The sequence below is a fragment of the Dysidea avara genome, chromosome 5 (assembly GCF_963678975.1).
Source record: "Dysidea avara chromosome 5, odDysAvar1.4, whole genome shotgun sequence".
NCBI classification, from domain to species: Eukaryota; Metazoa; Porifera; class Demospongiae; order Dictyoceratida; family Dysideidae; genus Dysidea; species Dysidea avara.
The window spans coordinates 18821149-18846683 of record NC_089276.1 but is presented as its reverse complement, the minus strand read 5'-3'; the positions used below and the strand labels follow the sequence as shown (position 1 = coordinate 18846683).

Below are 25535 nucleotides of genomic sequence, written 5' to 3'. Positions count from 1 at the left end.
TTATACAGTGAGCAAAGAGACACAGGACACCGAAATGCAACTTGATAATGATGGTTTAATGCTGGTATAAGTACTCCCAGGTATTTGCTATTATAATCATGAGTAAATTATAGCCATTAAGTTGTGCATGAATACCACTTCAGCCTACCAACTTGAGGGTGTGTGGTCACAAATACAGCTAGCATAAAAGTGGCGTGGTCATCATGGTCTCGATTGATAGATCGATAATACATAAAATAAAGAATGGGCGTGACCTTGTTACCTATAGTGGAGTACTGGTACCTCCGTACAGTCGGAGGCCGTACAGTAGCATAGTCTAAGCACCTTAAATAGTTTCGTGGCGTCTATTATGCTGCTTAAAGAAAATGTTGATATGGAAAATTAACGCCTCGGTATGGTTTCGTTGGATGAAGAAGAAGACAAGCAGCCTGATTGAAGATAACAGAAAAGACAAGGCGCACAGGGTGCACACTCGTTGGAACCCCAAAAGGCACATCCCACCGGTGAGTTTGTTGTTGTGGCGTAAAATGGTGACCATGTGCTGCTTCATTTGGGCTCTAGGCTTGCGACTGTGGTGAGTGAGTGAGTGAGTGAGTGAGTGAGTGAGTGAGTGAGTGAGTGAGTGAGTGAGTGAGTGAGTGAGTGAGTGAGTGAGTGAGTGAGTGAGTGAGTGAGTGAGTGAGTGAGTGAGTGAGTGAGTGAGTGAGTGAGTGAGTGAGTGAGTGAGTGAGTGAGTGAGTGAGTGAGTGAGTGAGTGAGTGAGTGAGTGAGTGAGACGAAATGTCGAGTTTTGACGATTTAAAAAAAATTCTATATCCGGCGCCAGTAAGTGTTTTCTTGTTTTTAACGCTACATTTGATGTTAGATGGACTAATATTATTCCGTAAAGGTGATTTTTGTCGCATAAGAAGTTTCTAAGCTGGTTTTTAAGTGCGGTATTTTTGGCGGCGCGCGCCACTTTTGATGCAAACTCTACTTAAACAGTACTACTGTACTGTTTGATAATGGGGTAAGTCATGAAATAGCTGAATGCTCTATTAGGGTAACTGTTCTATTACAGTATTAATTTCGATCTCGCATTTGCTATATACACAGAGTTGGCTTTGGAATCATAAGTCAGTGGTTTGTAAACCGATTGTTCTGTACTACTGCAAGGACTTCCTACGATGACTATTCCAGCTACATACTCATTTTCAGCTCACTGCTCTAAGTGGTTTGCCTGGTAGGCGTGAAAATTATCAGTATTTCTATTCACAAATCTCGATCGCGCAATAGAGCTATTTCAGCATGTGATCAACATTACATAAACTGTACCGAGATGCCATTTTGGTGCACCACCCGATTGATATGAACTGCGAATGTAGAGATTGTCTCAGCAGTAAAACTATGCTGAAGGCCTTCCTGACGAAACAAAGGAATGATACAAGGTAAACTATGAATAATAGTTGGGATTGACCAGTTTCTCAACGATTTGTGAATTTCGCTGACAGTTTTTCCAAGTTCAGTTTCCTGGCTCCCGCCTGTCCTGTGGAATCCACTGATACCGTTTGTTACTCTGTTCTAAGGACTAGTTTTGTCACAGCTGAGCAGCTTATAGCATAGAAAGGCCTTGAAGCCTACAACCAGTTTGTATGCTAGTGGTTGGGGAAAGATGTTTATATCGTGCTGAACAGGAAAGTTACTGGAAAGTAACTGGCTGGGTAAGAATGCAGCTAAGTGAATGTTGACAAGAAAAGTCAGAATGTGATGGTTCTGGAACTGTGCTTACTGATTGCCAGACAGCTACTCATTAACTAACTGAGCAAGCAACTGAATCTCTACCACCGTAAGATATTTGACTCTGGTTTCCCCCTCTAGCAAGCACCCTACTCGCTGTCTTCTCGGGTTCCGCTTTGCACAACTTACGATGTGGTGTATCACACAACTCTCACCTGATTCTTAAAAGTTATTACAACAAATTTACAATTAAAGTACAGCAAACACGGAATATTCAATCAATTAACGGCGCCTTTTCACCTTTATTTTTCCTGATTAAAAATGAGTCGGCAATTATAAGTGCTTTGAAGATTTGGAAACCTTTGCTGGACAGAGCTAACAACACATTCCACATGTGTGGACATTAGCAATAGTTCTAGTTTGCTCAACCTCTGCTGCTGACAGTTGACTCTTCCTTTTGTGAATGCAGGAAGGTACAATGTAGCTTGCATGGCTCCCAAAGAAACAGTAATGTCAAATCCACACAGTCTCCCAACATTATATCCCCTGGCAAGAGTTTCTTCAAAATAACAGTGTTCTATTAACTATTTGTCACTGACACAGTGACACCCTAAAACTTGACAATTTGGTAGCTTTGTCAGCTGGTAAGGTCCTGCTCACATAGTCAAATGTAGCCTTCAGTACTCTTAAGTTAGGTAAACTGGCATGTGCTCCAGTGAAATTGCCACTCACAAAACTTTCCTCACAGAATGGTGATTGTTGTAAATTTGTTGTAATAATTTCTAAGAATCACGTGAGAGTTGTGTGATACACCATGTTGTAAGTTGTGTGAAGCGGAACCCGAGAAGACAACGAGTAGGGTGCTTGCTAGAAGGGGAAACTAGAATCAAATATCTTACATGGTCCTTCAAGCCGGATTAGAGCCACAGCGACTTACGGATTCACCTCAACTGGAAGTGGGCAAAGAAATGTCTAACAGACACTTCGACTTGCCATATCTTAACCTGAAACGTGAATTCCTTGGTACCGGGTGAGTGGTACCCCGAGAGGCAAGTGTAAAGAATTGTTAAGAACAGAATTGTTGTGTCATTTCTCTTTGTTTAGTTGGTGTTCTCCAATTGGAGAGCGAAGAGTTCGCGGTAATTCTGGTGCACGTGAGGGGCGACCAAGAATACGCTGAAGGATCAAGTCAGTTGTATAATTAATGAACTATTGAATATTGTATGAACTATGCCTGAGGGTCACACTAGAAAGAGAAAGGTTCGGGGTGGACATAGGGGTTCCATTAAGTTCACAATTTCTGAACTGTTTGAATTGATACAATCCACTGATGAAGCGGAGTTAGCCATACCTAGGTTAATGCAGTGCAAGCTCGCACTTGAAGAGAAACTAGAAACAGTGAAACTAATTGATGACCAGATTTTAGAGTTAGTACCAGATGAAGAGGTTGAAGATGAAATTAAGCAAGCAGACATTTTTAAGAAGAAGGTGCAAAGGGCTATAATTGATGCTTCAACAACAATTGAGAAATAGAGAGCAGCCCTTAGTACCCCAGTTATACCGAATAGTGATTCTTCATCTGTCACTAGCATTCCAAGTGGTGATTCTTCAACTGCCGCTAGTGTCCCAAGTGATGGTTCATCGACGACTGTTACCACTGTTCCATTAGCTGTGGTCTCCAGTGATCCAGCCACCTCTACAGTAATTAGTGAAGTTAGTACTATCTCAGTGATCGCATTACCAAAAATTCCAACAGTAGCCAGTACACCATCTAGCAGCACCTCTAGCACTCTGGTGATATCTACACTGACACCTGGTGTTTTGTTGACATATAGTAGTAGTATTATGGGGTCTCTTCCATTTGAGTTACCATTTGCTTCTCATGTGGCTGCTGGTGCATCAGTAGCCTTCTCACCTAGTGTAATGACAACCCCTGCTCTGAGTACACGGCCCCTTGTGAGTTTGCCAGATACTGATCTCACCCCCTTGCATGTCATGCACCACTAGGACATGTAACTAAGGTTAAACTACCAAAGCTTATGCTTAAGCGGTTTAATGATGATCTCACAAGGTGGGTTACTTTTTGGGATTTGTTTGAGTCTTCAATTCATAACTGCCCAAGCTTGTCTGACATAGACAAATTTAATTATTTAAATACACTGTTGGAGGGCACAGCAGCAGAAGCCATACCTGGATTGAAATGGACTGGTACTACCTATAGTGAGGCTGTAGCCATATTGAAGAACCGATTTGGAACCACCAAGGAGATAGTAAGCACATGGAGGCGCTGGTTAACATTGATGCAGTAACCTCTCAGTATAATCTCAAGGGATTACATCATTTTTATGATTCTGTAGAGTCACAAGTAAGAGGACTGAAAGCATTAGGTGTCACCACTGAATCTTATGGAAGCCTGTTATCATCTATCATCATGAGCAAGTTACCACAGGAATTCCTACTCATTGTTAGCCAAGCAGCAAGGGATGATCATTGGCAGCTAGATGAACTGATGCAGTTGACAGATGCTGAGATCAAGGCAAGAGAAAAGACCTCAAGTATTGCCAGTCAAGGGGGTAACAGTAACCGTTCTCCTAGATCTGCAGGCAAGGGATTTCCTACTTCGGCCACCTTGATTCCTTATCTCTGAAGTGCTCCTACTGCCGACAGGCTCACCCATCTAGTTCATGCAAGACTGTTGTTGATCTGGCAGAATGCAAACAAGTTCTAAGAAAATCTGGCAGGTGCTTTGTGTGCCTGAGGAGAAATCACACTAGTCATGAGTGCCATTCAACTCTTAAATGTTCTGTTTGTGGTAGTAGACATCATGTGAGCATCTGTACTAGAGAAGTAACGAGGAATTCTACGAAGGAAACCAACTCCAGGACCCATGATCAGCCAACGATGCAGGCTCAACAATTGACTCCAGTAAACCTTATGACACCAGTCACCACTTCTTTACAGTGTCTCAACGCCAAGGTACCAGTGCTACTCCAGACTGCACAATCATGTACTTTTAATCCAGATAACCCAGGTGTGTCAATGAGGGTTCGGATATTGTTTGACAGTGGGAGCCAGAGATCGTATGTGACTGAGAATCTTAAATGGTTATTATCCTTGCTCCAATTGTCTACCGAGACGATGTTGATCAAAACATTTGGGTCAGACAAGGCAACCAAGCAGTCATGTGATGTAGAGTGTGTCGGTCTGGGTTTGCGTTATGGGGATCATTAAGGTTGCCCTTCTTATCAGTACCTCTGATATGTGAACCTCTCTCCAACCAACCAATATCAAATGTGGCAGAGCACTGTGAATATTTATCTGGGCTGGACCTTGCTGACCGTTGTGGCACTGACATTATGGAGATAGATATGCTGATTGGATTAGACAATTATTGGAAGCTTGTCACAGGCAAAGTGATCTATGAAGGCGAGGGTCCCATTGCAGTACAGACTAAACTTGGATGGGTGCTCTGTGGTCCAGTCCCAGGTCTTGTGTGCCAATACACATCATGCAATATTGTCTCAACTCAATTACTCACTGTTGATGTGTATGTGTCAGAAGAATCTGGACAATCTCTGGATGATAACGTCAAGAAATTTTGGGATCTAGAGTCCCTAGGAATTGAACAAGGGATGCCTGATATCTATGCAGACTTTGAAAGGCAGATATCCTTCAGGAAGAGCAGATATGAAGTTAACCTGCCATGGAAGGAGACACACTCCACCTTACCAACGCACTACGAGTTGTCCTTGAAGAGATTGACAGGCTTACTTACACGGTTAAGGCAGAGTCCAGACATACTCCAACAATATGGCACAGTTATTAAGGACCAACTTAAGAGGGGAATAGTTGAGGTTGTAGATGAGAGGAAACCCCAGAATAATTTGGTCCATTACTTACCACATCACCCTGTTGTTAGGGAGGACAAGTCAACAACCAAGCTTAGAATAGTATACAATGCCTCCGTCAAGAGCAATGGTCTTTCCTTAAACGAATGCTTGTATGCTGGACCAAAGTTCGGCCAGAGCATCATGGACATTTTGTTGAGATTCCGCACACACCATATTGCTGACATAGAGAAGGCATTCATAATGATATCTATTGCACCACATGACCGAGATGTTCTTCGCTTCCTTTGGATTGACGACATCAGGAAGGAGCGGCCAAGGGTAACAGCATATAGGTTTACGCGAGTAGTATTTGGTGTCAGCAGTCCTTTTCTCTTGAATGCTACAATCAAACACCGTATAGAGAGGTACAGGGATGTTGATCCTGAATCTGTAAAGCTTTTTACTCAATTTATATATGTTGATGATGTTACTTATGGTGCTAGTGATGATGATGATACCTATGAGCTCTATGCTAAGTCAAAGAAGGTGTTAGCTGAAGGAGGATTTAACTTAAGGAAGTTTGTTAGTAATTCCCAGAGGCTCCAGAATCGCATTGAGACAAGTGAGGAATGCAATGTGATCAATGGAAACTCTATGAATGATTGTCGTGTAGTTGAAGAGGATAAGACATACACCAAGGATGTACTGGGAAGAACTCAAACTAGTCAAGGTGGAGAACAGAAAATACTTGGTGTACGATGGAACTTTGTACAAGATCAACCTGTCTTTGACCTTAGTGAGCTTTCTGTCATTGTGAGAACTGTGGAAGCAACAAAGAGGCACATAGTAGGCATTGGTAGCAAGTTTTATGACCCACTGGGGTTTATATCACCTATTAAAATACAACTTAAGATGCTGTTTCAGGGTCTATGCTTGAGTAAGGTGGGCTGGAATGAACCTCTTACGGGAGAGTTGCTCCATATGTTGGACTCATTGGTAACAAGTTTCAGTAGTGTTGTGATAACTATCCCCAGGTGTTACAGCTGGAGTATAGGCAAGCCTTCTGGTAAGCACAGTCTGTTTGGGTTTTGTGATGCATCATCGAAAGCCTATGCAGCCGTAGTTTATATGAGAGTAGAAACAGATGTAGGAAACTTGGTGGAGTTTGTAGCCTCCAAAACAAGAGTCTCTTCTGCTGAAGGAAAAACCATCCCAAGGTTGGAGTTGTTGTCAGCTTTGCTGCTAGCTAACTTAATCAACAGTGTCTTCACCGCATTAGAACATGAAGTGAATTTTAGTGTAATCGATTGCTTCAGTGACTCTAGGGTAGCTTTGTACTGGATTAAGGGTATAGAAAAGGAGTGGAAGCCTTTTGTTCAAAACTGTGTAAATGAAATCAGAAAACTTGTGAAGGCAGATTGCTGGCACCATTGCCCAGGCAAAGAAAACCCTGCTGATATACCATTGAGAGGAATGCACCCTTAGAATTAAGTGGGAATACCCTATGGAGACATGGACCAAGTTGGTTCGTTAGTTTGAATGTTGAGTCAGAAGGTGCTGTGGATGAGGAGCTGCCTATGCCAGAAGCATGTGTTAAGGAGCTGAAGGTAACGCAATCTAGGAGTACACACACAATGCTGAACTCAAGTGTGGCAAGTGTGATTAATCTAGAGAAGTTCAGTAAACTAAGCAAACTACTGTGGGTAACTGTATATGAGCTGAGATTTGTGAAACAATGTATATCAAGGGTGAAGAAGGATGGTACTACCTTTTCAAACGAATTAAGTGCTGCTGAAATTCTGGAAGCTGAGAATATGTTGGTGAGAGAGTCCCAGAGAGCCTTAATTGATCATAAGAACTTTTCAACATGGAAAACACAGTTTGGTCTATTCCTTAAAGGCAGTGTATGGAGATGTAAGGGGAGACTGAGTAATGCCAATATCTCAAATGATAAGAAGTACCCTGCACTGTTGTGCAAGGAACACCATTTCACCAAATTAGTAGTAAGAGACGCCCAGGCCACAATGGAGTAAAGGAGACTCTAACGCAGATAAGGTCTAAGTTTTGGATAATTCGAGGTAGACAATATGTGAGACACATCCTGCATCAGTGTGTTAGCTGTCGTAAGTTGGAGGGTCCTACATGTCTAATTCCACCAGCTCCACCCTTACCAGAATTTAGGGTAAGAGAAGCCCCTGCCTTTGTGTACACTGGAGTGGATTTTGCAGGGCCGTTATATGTCAAGAGCAATGGATTAACTGCTAGTAGCAAGGTATGGGTTTGTCTATACACTTGTTGCATGATTAGAGCTGTGCATTTAGAGCTTGTTCCTGATTTGACATCTCAAACCTTTATCTGAAGCTTTAAACGGTTTACGGCATGGAGGGTCCTTCCCTGTAAACTCATCTTGGACAATGGAAAGACTTTCAAGGCTGCCGCCAAGACTATTCAGAAGGTATTGAATCAGGCAGAAGTGCAGCAGTTCATTGCAGGGATAGGTTTAGAATGGTGTTTCAACTTAGAAAAGGTGCCTTGGTGGGGAGGTGTATTTGAGCGCATGGTAAAGAGTGTCAAGAAGTGCCTCCGAAAGACAATTGGCAAAGCAAAATTGACATATGAGGAGTTGATGACAGCCCTGACTGAGGTTGAGATGATACTCAATTCTAGACCTTTGTCATATGTGTCTTCTGAGGATGTTGAAAAGCGGCTCACTCCATCTCATCTTATCTTTGGTAGAAGAATACTCAGTTTACCCGATTCTGATTTTCAACATGGAGCAAATGTCTTCGACTATAATATGAAGATTACACATGATACCTTTAGTAGAAGAATGGACCACCTCAACAAGACTCTCAACCACTTCTGGAGGAGATGGGAAGAAGAGTATCTTCTACAGTTTAGAGAAAGCCACCGTTACAGTGGTACGACTAATCATAAGACTAATGTTTTGCAGGAAGGTCAAGTAGTGTTGATGTACAGTGAAGGTTCCCCAAGAGGATTTTGGAAGCTGGCAAGGATACATACACTTATCAAAGGAGAGGATGGTCATGTGAGAGGCACAGTGTTGAAGGTGCCGTCAAAGGACACCCAACCAATCTTACTTAGATGAACAGCGAAGTGTTTATACCCTCTAGAAGAAAGTTGTGAGACTAATGAGAAACAAGGTGAAGATGATGAGAAAAGTAGTACAGACCAGCCAGAGAATCCAGAACCTTTTAATGACAGGAATGTTTGTGACCAATCAAGTAACCCTCTGTCTAAAATTTTCAGTTCAGTTCAGCCGATTGCAGTGCGTTCACCAAGAAGAGCTGCTCAGAGAGCAAATAGTTTTATATGAACTGTGATGAATGTAGACAACAACAATCTTAGTGGATCAGAAAGTGAACAGTAACTATTGTGTAACCTTTATCATTAGGCATTTGTTGTTTTTGACCATTATATGGTCAACGGGGATGACTCAGTTGTACCATTAATTTGACTAAAACTAAAATTAATGGACAATTGTACAGTAAATATTTTATTTTACATGAATGGTTGTACAACAAAAATAATATGGCATACTTCACATATTTCTTAAGTGATTTTTTACTGTTGCCTTTTCCTTTAGAAATTGTGGCAAATTCTACAATCAGGGCATGCAGTACCACTTTCCCCTTGGAACAGTCACAAGCTTAAGTAAAACCATTTATAGTTGTCACACCCAACTGTGGATCCTTTCTCTGGACCTTGGCAAAAGCACAAGTATGTTTTTCCTATTTCCTCGAAATTGTCTGTGTGAACCAGATAAAAAGCACTGCTGCTACAGACTTCTCCAAGGCCAGCTGTGCAATTGCAATGTGAACAGCAGACATGACTTGACTCCTCTAGAATTTTCCACATGCACAGCAGCGTCTCACTCATCATCTGAGTAGCTTTCCTGTTCAGTACAATTAATATAACCAACCACTAGCATACAAACTGGGTATAGGCTTCAAGGCCTTTCCACGCTTTAAGCTGCTCAGCTGTGTCAAAACTAATCCCTAGAACAAAGTAATGGTGTCAATGGATTCCACAGGACAGGTAGGCAAAACTTGGAAAAACAGTCAGCTAAATTCGAAAATCTCTGAGAATGGGTCGATTCCACCTATAATTCATAGTTTATCCTTGTATCATTCCTTTGCTTTGTCAGGAAGCCTTCAGTCTAGCTTGACTATCTCTACATTCGCAGTTTGTATCAATCAGGTGGTGCACCAAAATGGCATCTTGGTACCGTTTACATAATTTTGATCATATGCTGAAATAGCTCTATATTTACACACCTTCAGTTTCATGTCGTATCTCCATGATCTTTATTTTGATTGCTTTCAAACCACCAAAAAGGTACTCCTACAATGGTTGATCTATCCACAAAACGATTTTCAACTCATTCCATGAAGCGGTTTACCCTGTAGGTGTGACGACAAATTGATCATGTTTGTGTGAATAATTGGTCATAAATCCTTAATCATTTATCAATGTACACCAAATTTGATGCTAGGATTTGCCTTTGGACCTCCTTTCTGTGTGCCGAATTTCAAGGCGATCTGAGTAAGTTTTTGTGTTTTATAGCAGTTTTTGCAAGTGTGCAAAAACACAAAGAAAAAAACACAAAGAAAAAAACTGAAACTTTGGCTGCTTGTATCTCGGAAATGGCTTGAGCGATTTCCTTCAAATTTGGAATCTGGACTCTCCTAGCTGGCGGGCAACTCTGTAGCAACTTTGGTTCCAATCGGATAAGGTATCACTGAGATACAAAGGTGTGAAAATGATGTTTTCTTTCTTCCTGTCAATATGCCCATGGTGTGGCGCGCCGACTTCTTGGGCCACAGGACACACTATCGTGTGTCTTGATCTATGACAGCTATAGCCCATCAATTCACAGGCCATCGATGTGGGTCTCTGGTAGGATAGGTAACAAAATATTTTTTGATTGCTCTATTAGAGTATTTTACTACAGGTGCATGACTGCTCTATTAAGGTGTTTCGATCTTTTTAGCGGAAGAATCCAACAATGCTGCAAAGGAGCATTGTGCTATAAAATCTAACCTTTATAATGGCATGATGACCTTTATCAGGAATTTTCTGCTGGTTGTTCCCGTTTCTGCTTTCCGTTCCCATCCCATTCCCATTTTCCTAGAATTCTACTTACCCGTTATAAGTGTTTCCAGGTATTTGCTATAATAACCATGAATAAATTGTGTCTATGAATAAAATTAGTCATGCATGAATACCACTTTACCTCTAATGGCTCAGTTTACTTAGTGCATATTATGTAACATTGAGACAGGTGTCTAGAACTTATCAAAGCAGAGCTCACCTGTATTAGAAACAGCTCCATTTCAGTCAAAGGAACTACTCAACACACTTTGAGAAACTACAAATAAACCTAATCTCTTAACATGTGTGACTGTATGATGGCTCAAAAAGGTAGCGAAGGACATCAAAGAAATATGAGGATTTCTTGTTAATGTGATATACACACCTAACCATGTAATATATTTAGTTGACGAGATATGCATTGCCTTTCAAGATATATGCACTGGTACCAGTGTATATATCTTGTTAACATTTTGAACCAGTGCAATATGTGATATATATGCACTGGCTTTCCTTTGATCTGAGGTGTGAAAGTGGTACATGTAATAGTTATACCGCAGGCACGAGTGATTTGCCTGATATATACGTACGAGCATGAGAGAGTGCGAGTGCGCATATTTCAGGCAAATCACAAGTGCCCATGTTACAACTAATATATTCCACTTGGGTGACTCACCTGCAAATGTAGGAAACCGTAGGATTGCTTCGTGAGTGTATTTATATGGGACCATGTAAATTGCAATTGTAAGTACTTACTATACTGGCCATGAATAAACTAAAACAGTGAATATGTTTACAGTGCTGTAATGGCCTAGTCAGTTAAGTGCCATGCCCAGTCACTACCCATGTGTGACATCACACTAGGTGTCAAAACAGCAATATAAAGACAATTCAAGGGTACTAAAGTACTTACTTTACTAGCCATAAATATACTAAAGTAGTGAATATGTTAACACTATATTTAAGTGCTACATCCAGTGTCTGGACATCGTCACATGACTAGAATGCAATTTAAACATATAAACTAACCTGTGACCTTCTTCATTCTGTAAAACAATGAACTATCTTCCTCTCCATGTCCAGAACTTATCTATGCTTTGGCTCACTTTAGTGTGATAAATCTAAAACCCACTATCAATTCTGTGAAGTGTCACTTATTAAAGCACACAGTTTTATCAATGGAATCAGATGATTTCTGAGAATGCTTGGAATGCATTAATGAGAATAGGAGGTAGTATGTGCAAGTTATATCTCTCCTGGGAGGGATATAACTTGTATATACTACCTCCATTTCTTGTTAATGCATTCCTGAGCACTGATAGCAGTACTATTATACCACTTATACACCTTCTCTTCCCTTTGAAGTGAGGTGTGAAAGTGGTATCTTAATATCACATGCTGTAGTATAATTATTATATCTCCCCCTCCGACAGATGATGAAGACGCTGGCATTTTTCATGACTCCTGATGAAAGAAAATTATCACGCATGTTAACAGCAGACACTAGACAACTTGAATATTTACGAGATCTCTATGTTCAAGGGTTTATACATACTGGCAAGGTGAGAGACAGAGTGATGAGGTGTTTATTACTTGTCATGAACAGTTGAAGAGATTACCTGTTAAGATAATCCACTTAAGACTATCGGTATTTGCTCCAACTATAATTGATATGAATAGTTTAGAGGTAAATGAATGTTGTACAGTGGAATCCTTTACCTGAAATATGTACATCTAGACCCCTGAAATCTGGACCCCTTTCTAGTTAACTTTTCAATAGTCTTCTGTGGTCCTTTTTCTATTATAATGAACCTTTCCATGATCCAGATATATGTTTAGACCCAGACTCTTCTCTCAGTTCATATTCACCTGAGCCATCATTTCATGTTAATACTCTTGATACATGGGCCAGCTGCCCAAACATGTAGTAGCATTGTGAAACCCTTTAAACACCGGGACTAATAGTCAAAAGTGTTTTGATATGAGCAAGAACAAGTGAGTTATGAGGCTTTAAAAATATCCCATGCATTTAGTATGTAACATGAAAACATGAGTACAAGGAGTGAACGTATGTTCACCTCTTTAGTATTATTGTTTTTGGCATGAACATAATCGATTATCCAACCACCAATTAACCAAATAGTTAATCATCCGAATGCCAAATTGACTGTTCTATTAGAGTATTTTGTCAACAAGTATATGCACTGTGTTTGTAGTAATTGAGTAAAGAAATGTATGGATGTCAATTTTTGATTATATGAACACCCCTCCCCTTTTGGATAATCAACTCTCCACTGTACTGTTTTTGGCATGAACATATGTGACCCAGTCTGGGCAAATTGGTCTTATTGCCTATTTAAAAGTATTGAGAAATGCCAGTTTTAAGTATTCATTCAGTGTGTTGTAGCTTGCCAATGGTTGAAGCTACCCGTACCAAATTTTCACATGTTCCTTAGCTTCCAGAGCATCCACCGTACAAGTAAGTTTTCCACCTTTTTTGATGGTTTTTAAACTGAGGTCGATTGTATCAGGTGAGCTCCAAATGAGGTGAGAGGCGGGGGCCCAGAAGTTGTTTAAAAATCTTAAAGAGGAAAGTGTAGGGATGAATTAGGCCAAGTTATGGGCCATTCGGGTATCAGAACTGATTTAAATGAAAGGACATTTACAGCGCAGGTCTTTATTCAACACCACGGTGCTGTATAGCCACATACAGCCAATCCCAGACTGGCCAGAGCTCCATTAGGCCCCAGACCACTCAATCCCACTGTGCTTGGGAAAAGTAGTCAGCAAAGGCAACCACTCAAGTCTAGCTGATTTTGGTCATGAAATTTGATAATTTTTTGATGTAGCTTTGTGTTATTGGTGAAAAATCAATTATGCTGACATGGGCAATAAGACCGGTTTTCCCAGACCCTGTCACATATATTCACCTCTTTGGTATTACTGTGTTTGGCTTGAACGCATACCACTATAATATGCACCTTTTATTATGATTCATAGGTGTCCAGAATTAAGGTCCACAATTTCTATTAGTATTTGCTGCTATTCATATACACACATGTAATATACACATACTTACACAAGCATACTCACAAAAGCCTCTTTAATATCTGTCCAACAGTCCCCCAGCTCCCGTGGAGTCTATCTAACAAGGCTTAGGTCATCAACCTTGTCCAAATTCTCCTGTAAAACCAAAACAATGCTTGGATGTATATAATATTAAGGCCGGTACCTTAAGAACACTAAGGAATCCCTTGGTCTCTCCACCACATAGTCAGAGACAGGGATGCTGCCATTTGCCACATCACACACACACACACACACACACACACACACACACACACACACACACACACACACACACACACACACACACACACACACACACACACACACACACACACACACACACACACGCACGCACACACACACACGCACACACACACGCACACACACACACACACAAAAGTAACCATATGAAGCACAGCTATTGCTGTCCAGTGAATCAGTGGTGTACCTGTGTACCACTTAGGTACTCCAGCAAATCAGTGGTGTACCTGTGTACCACTTATGTACTCCAGCCTGAGTAGGCAAATCCTCCTGGGGCAGGATCAATAACTCACAGGAGGGCTAATGGATAGAGGCCCGCAGAACATTAAGTCCTGTAATTCAAGGAGATATAGGGCATTTGCTATCCCAGGTCACGAGATTCCCATTGTATACGTATATATAGCTGACTGAAAAAATGCATGTGAGGTTTGTTGCTCAATTAAACTATAGCAACACCAACTGGGAACCATAATACATCAAACCTGCAATCTTGTTATTATCATGCTCTGGCTATGATGCTTTACACACTAACATACTATAACAATGTACCCAAAATAGTCATATACGTTACCCTATATACAGGTTCATCAAGTGAAGGCACCAGGATTACACATGTTCTTACGAAACCAGCTCACCCATTACCTTCAAGTACAGAACTCGATGGATAAGACTGACTATGGAATGTATGACCAAATGATGACTCAAGTCTCAGTGATGGAGAGCAAGTAAAGAAGCCCTGTCTATTTCTGGTCGCTATGGGCTAAAAAGATCCTCACCTATATTGTTAAGTCTTAATTAGCCTACCTTTAGTACAACTAACCCATATTGTTGTTTGGTAGTAATTACAGTACTCTTGCCAGGTTTATAACTTGAGTGGTATGTGCACGTGTGTTGTATGCTTTTTGATCTGGTCTCCATACGTAATGTTATGTTATAGTATTTTTGTATGGTGTGCTTTATTTAGGGAAAATGATTATTCTGAAAAACACTATTGTGCGCACATGGTCAAGGAATTTTTCCAAGATGTAAGGTTGTGTGTGTGTGTGTGTGTGTGTGTGTGCGTGCGTGCGTGCGTGTGTGTGTGTGTTTGTGTTTATGACAGAATGGCACCAGATGTGTAAACATGACATATAGCTAGTGCATACCCCAACACTAATTGCTAATAAGCAATGTTTCTGTCATTTAGTCTTTGGCTATGTTTTGCCCGTTTCACAGTGTTACACTGTTACATATTCAAAAAATGATACAGAAGCTACGTATTCTACAATATTTGCTCTGTGTGTGGCTATGATGTATAATTTCTGTAAGTTTTGTTCATGTGTTTATTCATGTGTGATAGGCAACAAAAAAGCCATTGACATGTCGCCTGCAAATCAACACTTTGTGGTGCCACAAATGACAAGAAATGAGAGGACAGCATGGTCACCATGCTCAGTCTTCATAAGTCTAGCTAGATCATTACACTGTGTGGTTGTATTCAGGGTGATCCTATTGTTCTGGTATCTCTGGGTGACTAATTTCTCTTACAGTAGTGTAAACACTTAAACTAATTTTTGTGACATCTGGAAAATTCAATACCTCAGTATAGTTTTGTTAAACGAACATAATGACCAGCATGCTTGATGATAAACGGAAAAACAGGGCATAGAGAGCAGATGTTTGTTGGAACCCCAAAAGGGACTTGTCAGACATGAAATGGTGACTGTACAGTACACCGTTTAGCTACTAGCCTTGCAACTGTTGGCAATAAAGCAATTTCAATGTTTTGTAAACATAGAAAAAACACACCTGTTTACATACTTTGGCACTAGACATCTTTTCACTAGACATTTTCAATGCCAATTGCTGCCCTTATAAACAGCAGACAACCTCCAAAATGTGTAGAAATTAATCAATGTACATTTCCGTGTCGGTTTGAAGACTTCAATATTTTCTTTAGCTATTATATGAAGCATAATACAAACATAGAATAGAGATATCAATTGAAATTAATATTGTATTGATGGTACGAGTATTAATATCAGTATTTTGCTGCATTAGTGGAATGCTAGCTTTTAGGTTCTTTTACCCAGTGGCAGATCTAGACTAGAAGAGTTTCAGTAGTTTTGACAGAAACCCCTATTCAGAATTTCACTTTTACAAGTGATGCTGCTGAGCAAGCCATTCCTCTGTTGTAAATGGCTCTTTATCATAACAGTAACATTTGACGTACAAAATGTCTTCTTTTTCATCTCTTGAGGCCAACTAGATCAATTGCACAGCAGCTCGTCTGCTCACTCGATAATTATTTTTTCAGGCGCTTGTTTTGCATGAGTTCAAAATAAGCAAACAAAAGAAAAGAGACCCTGATGAGAACTTTAAGCAAGGAAAGACCATTGTCTTTCTTTGATAAAAGAGATAGAGCAAGTAAGAATGTGTAAATCATAGCACAATAGTGTAGCTACATAGCCATACTAATGTTATAGCTAGCTACTAATGCAATGGCTTTATAATACACCTCCCAGAAACCCCCTTTCAAAAATCCTAGATCCGCCATTGTTGCCCACTGCAGTTCTTGGGTTACAGTGCTTCTTTTAGTGTTATGCTGTACAGATCTAGAGGAATTATTGTAACTTTTTCACTCCAGTCTTTTTGGAAGGGCACACCTTTTTTTTACAGCTTAACTGCTTTGGTATAGATATAACTACTTTTTGTAATTGCAAGCCCCAAAGCCAGTCTAAGACTGGCTTTGAAGCCTCCTTTTAACTATATAAGGAGGACACAAGTAAGTCCATGAAGCATGCATTGTAAATAATGTGGTATGCAAAATGTGCCAGTTGGGCTGAAGTGATGTCAAACAGTGAAAAAATCAAATTCATAGCCTTAGAGTTATGTTTAACTGAAGGCATCAGTCAATCTGACAGACAGTCAGTTAGTCAGTCAGGCAGTCAGTAGAAAATTCCGCAACTTTTTTTTTATTTTGAATTTTGTGGCAACTTTTTAGAAGTGTTTCAGGTTGTACTGAAGACACTTTTGGGCTCAGTTATATAAATAGATAATACTGCCAAGACACCATGATGGTATTGCTGGTTTTGTGGTGGTAGTTTTGGCCAGAAAAGCCCAAGCCTTCATTATCCCTAACATACAGTAATAGAGCACACATTTTTCTGAGCACTTTCTAATACACCACACATAGAATGTTCTAGAATTTCCACTGATAGGTCTATTAAATTATAAAACTAGTGTACTAAACTAGAACTTTCATAAATTAAGTGAGGTGAGCATCTGACAGCAGTGGTGGAATGGTAAAGGGTTTGGGCATATAGGTATGGAGGTCCATAGTGAAAATCCTGGACTAATAGTTTTCCAATGTTTTTATGCACTTTTTTACTTATTGGTGACTGTTTTATTACTGTAGCTCGATTGCGCTTGTTTCACTTGTTTAGTTTTTGTATCTCCTTAGCAAAATACTCTCAGTGCTATGAAGCCACAAAAGGTTTCAGTATGATAGTTACTTCATGTACAGACCAATTTTCAAGTTATTCTGTCAAGCGGATTACCCTGTAGCCATGACAATGAATAGCTTTTGTAATTTTCAAAATCATGCATAACTCCTCAAGTTAAGCTGTACAAAAAGTGGAATGTACAAGTGCTGCATTATGCTCTTACAGCCCTTTAATATGAAACAATCAACTAAAGCATGTGCAAGATATTGCAAAATGTGCAAAAATTAAAAGAAGTAAGAAGATTTTAAAAAATAAAGGAAAAAGACCAACTTTGAAAACTCATAAATATTTCATTGACGGCTAGGCGGATTGACTCAAATTTGAAATAAGAGGTGCCCTACCCTGAAGGAGTTTCCACAACAAAAGTGGTTAATTTCCATTTAAGTACTATCAAGCTATGGATGAGTCAAAATAGCATTTTGTATTGTATTGTATTGTATTGTATTAATGCTTTACAGTGACCAGCCCTGAATTTCTAGGTTCCTATAAAATACACACTTGTCTATCAATTGTTGTCTGTAGTGGCTGTACTTGGGATACCCCTGGCTTCCCAACTAGAAAATCCACTGGGAATATTTATGTACGTATGAGTAGAAATACTCTAGTAAAGCAATCAGACAATAGAAGGTACTCTTAATACACAAGTAATTTTGTTGCTTTGTAAGTGCTGGATTTTTGGTGTACATGCATGTAGGGCGACACATTGATTACGTACGTATATTACTTAACGTATTAGGACACATGGTGTCATGCGGTCCAAGAAGCCAGCACGCCACACTGTGAGTATTAGGGATGCAACAATACAGGTAAATACCATATTGCGTATTGCCTTAAAAAATATTGCAATATATTGCTGCATTGCAATATTTGGAATAGGGCCTTTGGTGATGTTGAAGTGCTATACTTGTGTAAATAACTCATGGATGTAAGCTTCATAAGATACAGCAGATAGCATTAGTGTCATATGTGGTATACACCTACCAGTCAAAAGCTGCTTATAATGGCCAACAGTTACAGTACAAGTAGGCAGTACTACAACCAGTACTGTTTGTTTAGGATATGTGGCTTCTAAAACATCAACAATTACATTCTGGTGGCTTTGATGCCCGCCCTCCAGGAGGGTGGCAGCTGAATAGGCTAATTATCCACAAGCCACAGCCCATTACAACCCTGCAATATTATGCAATATATTGTAACACAGCAATATATTGCAATACGCAATATATCGATATGTTTCATCACACATATTGTATTGTATTGTGATAGAAAATATTGCAATATATCGATATATCGATATATTGTTGCATCCCTAGTGAGTATATTAACAGGAAGAAAGAAAACGTGATTTTCACACCTTTGTAGCTCCATGATCCCTTATCCGATTGAAATCAAATTTGCTACAGTAGTGCCGGCTAGGTAGGGGAGTCAACATTCCAAATTTGAAGAAAATCACTCCAGTCATTTCCCAGATACAAGCAGCCAAAGTTTGGGTTTTTTCTTCATTTTTTTCTTCTTCTTTTCACAAACTTCGCAAATCCGCCATAAAACACAATTGCGTGCTCCAATTGGGTTGAAATTTGGCACACTTAAAGGGCTCATTAAGGCGAATCTCAGTACCAAGTTTGGTAGGAATCCGAGGACCATTCACGGAGTTATGACCGATTATTTGCGTAAAATAAGGTTGAAGGTCTGTCACTTCCACAGGATAAACCACTTGAAGGAATGAGCTGAAAATTGCTATGTAGTTGGAGTAACTATCGTAGGAGTGCCTTTTTGTGGTTTGAAAGGAATCCAGTTAAAGGCCATCAAGATATGACACAAAACCCAACCTGTGACACAATCGATTTTTATGAATAAAAAACTATTAGTTTTCACGTCTACCAGGAAAACCACTTAGAGCAATGAGCTGAAAATTGCTGTGTAGTTGGAATAATTACCATAGAAAGTCCTTGTGGTGGTACAGAAGAATCGGAGTACAAACCACTCAGTTATGATTCCAAAGCCAACTACATGTAGCATATGCGAGATTGAGATGCTCTAATAGAACAGTCACCCTAATAGAGTAATCAGCTACATTTATAACTTACTCCATTATAGAATTATATGTGACCGGATTTGCGAAAAGGTACCTTTTCCACACATTTGACATACCAACAAACAAAATGATGTACCACTTGACTCTTTATACTGATTAACTTGCTCTTCATATCAAAATGTAGCCAGATACTATAGCTACATTCATTGAAAATTTCAAGCAATTATATGCCATTATCAAAACGTTATGAAGCTTTAAAGTTCAAAAAATGAGTCAAATTTTGTGTGTGAAAAAGTACCTTTTTGCAAATCCGGTCACATATTACATTGCAAGTTATTCTGTAGGGAGTTCAGCTACAAATAGTTAATCGTATAGATAATTCAGCTACAAGCAAGTCACCCTGTAGAGAGTTCAGCTACAAATATGTCACTGTAGAGATTCAGAATATGATAGGTCACACTGAAGAAAGTTCAGCTATAAACAAGTCACCCTGCAGAGAGTTCAGCTACAACAAGTCACTCTGTAGAGAATTAAGCTGCAAACAAGTCACTGTGTAGAGAGTTCAGCTACAAAAAAGCTACCCAGTAGAGAGTTCATCTAGATCAGCTACAAACAAGTTACTTTATACAATGTTTAGCTACAAGTAAGTCACTCTGTAGAGAGTTCAGTTACAAATAAGTCACTCTGTAGTACAAACAAGTCACCGTGTAGCTGGAGAGTTCAGCAACCAATCAAAAAAAGCCACCTAGTAAAGAGTTCAGCTATACAAGCAAGTTATAACTCTATAGAGAAAGTTATAACTCTATAGAGAGATCAGCTAGAAACAAGTCATCCAGTAGAGAGATCAGCTACAAGACATCACCTTATAGAGAGTTCAGGTATGAAGAAATCACCCTGTAGAGAATTCAGCTAGAAACAATTTACCCTGTAGAGAGATCAGCTATAGAAAAAGTCACCCTGTAGAGAGATCAGCTATATAGAAGAAGTTACCTTGTAGAGAGTTCAGCTACAAAGAAACCACCATGTAGAGAGAGTTCAGCTGCAAACAAATCGTCTGTAAAGAGTTCAGCCAGAAACAAGTTAACCCTGTAGAGAGATCAGCTATCACCCTGTAGAGAGATCAGCTACAAAGAAATCATTCTGTAGAGAGTTCAATTACAAACATATAACCCTATAGAGAGTTCAGCTAGAAACAAGTCACCCAGAGATCAGCTAGAAACAAGTCACCCTGTAACCTACCATCACAGCCATTTCTTGGCCGCCACCTTGGATTTCACATCTTTCTTTACCCTGGCCTTTTTCAGTTGGGGGCTACACTAATTTTTTACAGCTTGGCTGTTTTGGTTTAGATATTACTTATGAAGTGAGATCTTTAATGTGTTATACCAAGGCAAGCATCTCTTGTTAGTTGACGTACATGGTTTTTATAGTTAATCAAGCTGCCCAAGGAGGATGGCTCCAGAGAGGGATACATTGCACATTTCATGAGGTCACTGGACAGAAAAGCATTTTTGCTTCATCAGTACATCGAGGCTGAACAGTAAGTGACTTATTAAAAGCATTATTGTGATGTGAAGTTATGACTTATTGTGCAATGCATCCCATTGGCAGATCCAAGGGGTTCAAAGGGTTCCGTGAAACCCTCAATTTTTGGGAGACCCTTAATATTACTTAATAATGAGCTGCTGATAAGTTTTTCAAAGTAAGCCAAAATCAGCTTATCAGTCAAAGAAATACTTAATGCAAGCGCTTACAGTGATAGAACACATTTTACCTTCTTCATTTGAAGCTGCCATCCCAGCATATTCATACTAAATAAGCAACTCTAAAAATAAATTATAAACATTTTAAATCTAAAGGCCTACTACAGTGGAACCTCAGTATCCGGACCCCGCTTATCCGGATTCTTGGTCAACCGAACTGCGGAAATGACTGCTCTATTAGAACAGTGACTGTCTATTAGAGCAGTTGATAATGTTGATATTTTTAAAATGTTCTTTATTCTGTTACACAGTTCCAGAGATATGGACTTTACAGACTTATGACTACCCCTGGTCCCAAGGAATTTGGATAACTGAGGTTCCACTATAGTGTGTATCAGTAAAATGTTGCTGGAGGATGATAAACTGATTATCTGCTGTGAACTAGGTAGTTAGACTGAAGCAACAATTCCATGTTCCAGAGTGAAAGGTCTGTATCCACCCCTAAACCAGCCTCACAATGCCTTCATGGTTCCTTTGCAGTATTGGTTAGATATAACCAAGCCCAAACGTGTTTTCAGTATGACATGAAACACTTCCAAAATGTCAATTGCTACTTATTTAAAATATATATATTTAGTGGAATTTTCTACTGACTAACTGACTGATTGACTGCCTGCCAGACTGTCTGCCAGACTGTCTGCCAGACTGACTGACTCACTGACTGACGTCTTCAGAGACAAGCATAACTCAATAATGGCTAAGGCTACAGCTTGATTTTTTTCACTGTTTGACGTCTTTTCACCCCGACTGGCATACCGTCGCAGTACATACAATGCATGCTTCATGGACTTACCTGTGCTCTCCTTTGTGTCCCAATTATCTTTGCTGAATGTGCAAGGTATAGATTTATGATAGCACTGTGAGATGCTTCCCCATGTTTGATGGGAATCGTCCAAGTTTTCCATTACAACTGATTTATTGCAGAGGTTCATTTGGAATGCTGCATACAGTGGAACCTCAGTTATCTGAACCCCTTGGGATCAAGGGTGGTCCATAAGTCTGAAAAGTCTGTGTCTCTGAAACTGTGTATAAATAACCGTAAGAAATTTTAAACAATATCAGTATTTTCAACTACCTTAATAGAACAGTCACTACTCTAATAGAGCAGTCATTTTGGTAGTTTGGTTAACCGAAGTGGGGTCCGGATAACTGAGGTTCCATTGTATTGGGCTGAACATAGCTAAAAATGAAGTGTAATGGCCACTTCATTAGATAGTTGAGGTGCGTATTCAGACAAAAGCAATGAGCCTGGCACCATTCTTTCCATTCTAATGCGGTATGCGTGAGGAAGAATTAAGAGTTTTAAGTTCAATTAGGAATCATAGAAATAAGAAGTAGTGAAACAAGGGAGGTTACCTACACCTGAAGATATACTAGTGAACATTTAATTCAGTCATGGCAGGGGCGGATCTAGGATTTTTGAAAGGGGGGGGGGGCTAATTCAAGTGTTGTGGAAAGGTACAGTGCATGTGTGCAACACTGCCCAGCATGCTTCGCATGCTGAAGCTAGGGGGGTCTGGGGGCATGCCCCCCCAGGAAATTTTTGAAAAATAGATGCCAAAATATGGCTATTTTGTTATATTTCCATATAAAATCATGTGTGTTTACGGCTTGTTATTTTACAGTATTTCACAGTCTTTTAACATTCTTAAGCTGACCTTCACCTTATAAATGCTGTATAGAGCTATGCATATAGTAAATTATATTCGCAGCACTAATATTGTTTCAGAATACATACTAAAGCAAGTTTCATTCCATTACTGCTACTTGTTATCTACACAAAATTCACTGAGGAAAGAAAAGTTATAAAAATATAATTATACTTTAAAACTGTAACTACGTAGCTTACTCACTACTTAAAGGATTTAATAATGTCATGCGTCTTGGCTGACTAATAGCAAATTCCTCTACTACCTCTTCTGGGGTAAGTGTCACAAAGCTGCCTTGATGGCTGTGAAGCAGTGCCAAACCATTTAGTCTATCCTGTCCCATGCTGCTACGTAGTGATGACTTGACTAATCTTAGTAGGCTGATGGACCGCTCGCATTCACAACTAGTTACAGGTAGAGTAGCCATGATTCTAAGTAGAACATTGATGTTAGGGTAGAAGTCTTTGTCTGCATGACATAATGCCTTTTCAGGTGTATTCAGTACGGAAGCTAAATCTGGATTAGCTGTCCATTGCTGCTGCCACAGATCAAGTTCTGCATCAAAAGATAATGGAGCTGATAGGTCATCTGCATACAGTTGCAAAACTGCTGGAAAAGTTTCCTTATCTATTATAGTGTGTGACCTAGTAATGATTACAGGCAACAAACTGAGAAACTCAAAAACATTTTGTGATGAATTTTCATCAAATCTTAGCTCAATTTCATTAATTAGATGATCTAACAGAGGAATTGTGAGATTGAGACGATAATAGTCAGTGGGGCTTTGAGCTGGGATATTCTGTCGGTGTTGTTGTCTACTGGCCAAGCGAGGAGTGCACTCTTCAACACCAAGACTTCTGGCAATTGTCATGGTTTGCTTGTGGATATGGGAATGAAAACCATTCACATTCTGGCGGCACCTTTTAAGAGATGTTGTGACAGTGCTAATTTCACGATGAGCTCAAGCGATATCTACATAAGGGCCTTGTAGTTTAACACTCAAGCCCTTCGTATATGATAAAACATTCTGAGTAGCTACCAATGTTATGATAAAGGAAAATTGTGACATTGATAACAAATATGACTGTGCATCTGATCTGGTTTCTCTATTCCATTCTGTAGATAAACTGCCAGCAATGGATTCCAGACAACAGAATATTGGTAGGAATAAGTCGCAAAAAATCTCAAAAGCATCATGGCATTCTACCCATCTGGTTTTGCACATCTCCTTTATTTTTTTTCGTTTTTCACCAGCAAAGAGATCTTCTATCCACTTTTCTAATTCAGTTTGTCTCTTTGGTGAATTTTTAAAGAAACGTGCAATTGAATCTGCAGTTGCCATCATATTGTCAACTTCGCGTATGTTGCAACATTTTACAACACATAGATTAAGCCTATGAGAGGCACAGTGCGTATATATTGCTTTAGGATATTTAGATCTAATACATGCAGCTGCACCTTTTGTTTGTCCAGCCATAGCACCAGCACCATCATATGCCTGCCCTCGTATAAGAGTTGGATCTAGCCTCCATAATGACAAATTTTCAAGAATATTTGATGCAATGGCTTCACCAGTGACTCCACTTTGACATGAATGAAAGCAAAGAAATTTTTCATATATTTTTCCGTCATCATTATCTACAAAGCGAATGCTGATTGATAGCTGCTCAACATTTGAAGCATCAGTGGCCTCATCTGCAATTATTGAGAAAAATTTTGCCTGTTTGATTTTTAGCAGAATTTTATTTCGGATCAATTTCCCACAAATCTTAATTAAATCATTTTGTATACCTTTGCTGGTGTAAATGGCATTATGACCTGCAGTTTGGAGGTGTTGCTTAAGAGTGTGATCTCCTGCATCTATACGAAACTGTAATAAAGCATGAAAGTTACCACTATGGCTGTCATTTGAATCACTGTCCATAGTAGTCCAATCATCTCGATGGCCCCTCAGAGCAATTGCTTGGCATCCACAAAAAATTATTGTAGCTGCAATAGATCTAAGCTTAAGGCGATTTTCTGCAACTATTCTAGCAGTACGAGAATTTGTCTGTAAATCAATTGAAACAGTTTTATTCTTCATCACGTCACAGAAATCTTTTGCCCTTTGCAAAGCCAGCTGATGAAACTTATGTCCTTTATCACCAAAGTGCTCATTCAATAAATCAAGGGCTTTCTTAAAATTAGTTAATGGTCGATTAACTAGTGTGCCTAATTGTTGGCCTTTTACTTCACTTTGTGCAAAAAGTACACAAAACTTACAGTATCCGCCATCTGCACTTTTAGAGTAAACTAAACCATTGTATTTACTCAACCAACTACCCTGAAAACGCCTTAGCTGCTTACCAAAAGTGTGAAGAGGAAAGTGGTATGTAGAACAAGGCACAAAGTGGTGGTTCAATAAATAAAACTTCTCATAGTCAGTAAGCCTCCTATTGGCTTTAAGCTGAACGACTTGATGCAAGTCTTCTGAATTCACCACTGGGTCCAATTCTGTAGTAGTACCACCTTGGCAATACTCACTTGTTGATTGATCTATTTCAGAATCTAAAGGCAATGCTTCATCATCATCTGTAAGTGTTGTACCATCAGAGGACACTGACAAATTAGCT

The 25535-nt window shown here is 39.6% G+C and overlaps 1 protein-coding gene and 1 pseudogene across 1 annotated transcript; one reads left to right on the top strand and one right to left on the bottom strand.

Annotated features, from left to right (window-relative positions):
- Positions 1-8103: 8103 nt before the first annotated feature.
- LOC136255074 (uncharacterized) lies at positions 8104-12384 on the top strand. The gene is made up of 4 exons (XM_066047793.1): positions 8104-8602; positions 8681-8775; positions 12095-12223; positions 12268-12384. Exons 1-4 carry the CDS (start codon positions 8104-8106, stop codon positions 12382-12384), a joined length of 840 nt encoding a protein of 279 aa, XP_065903865.1.
- Positions 12385-23119: 10735 nt separating this feature from the next.
- Positions 23120-24441, bottom strand: LOC136255073 (52 kDa repressor of the inhibitor of the protein kinase-like; annotated as a pseudogene).
- Positions 24442-25535: the final 1094 nt, after the last annotated feature.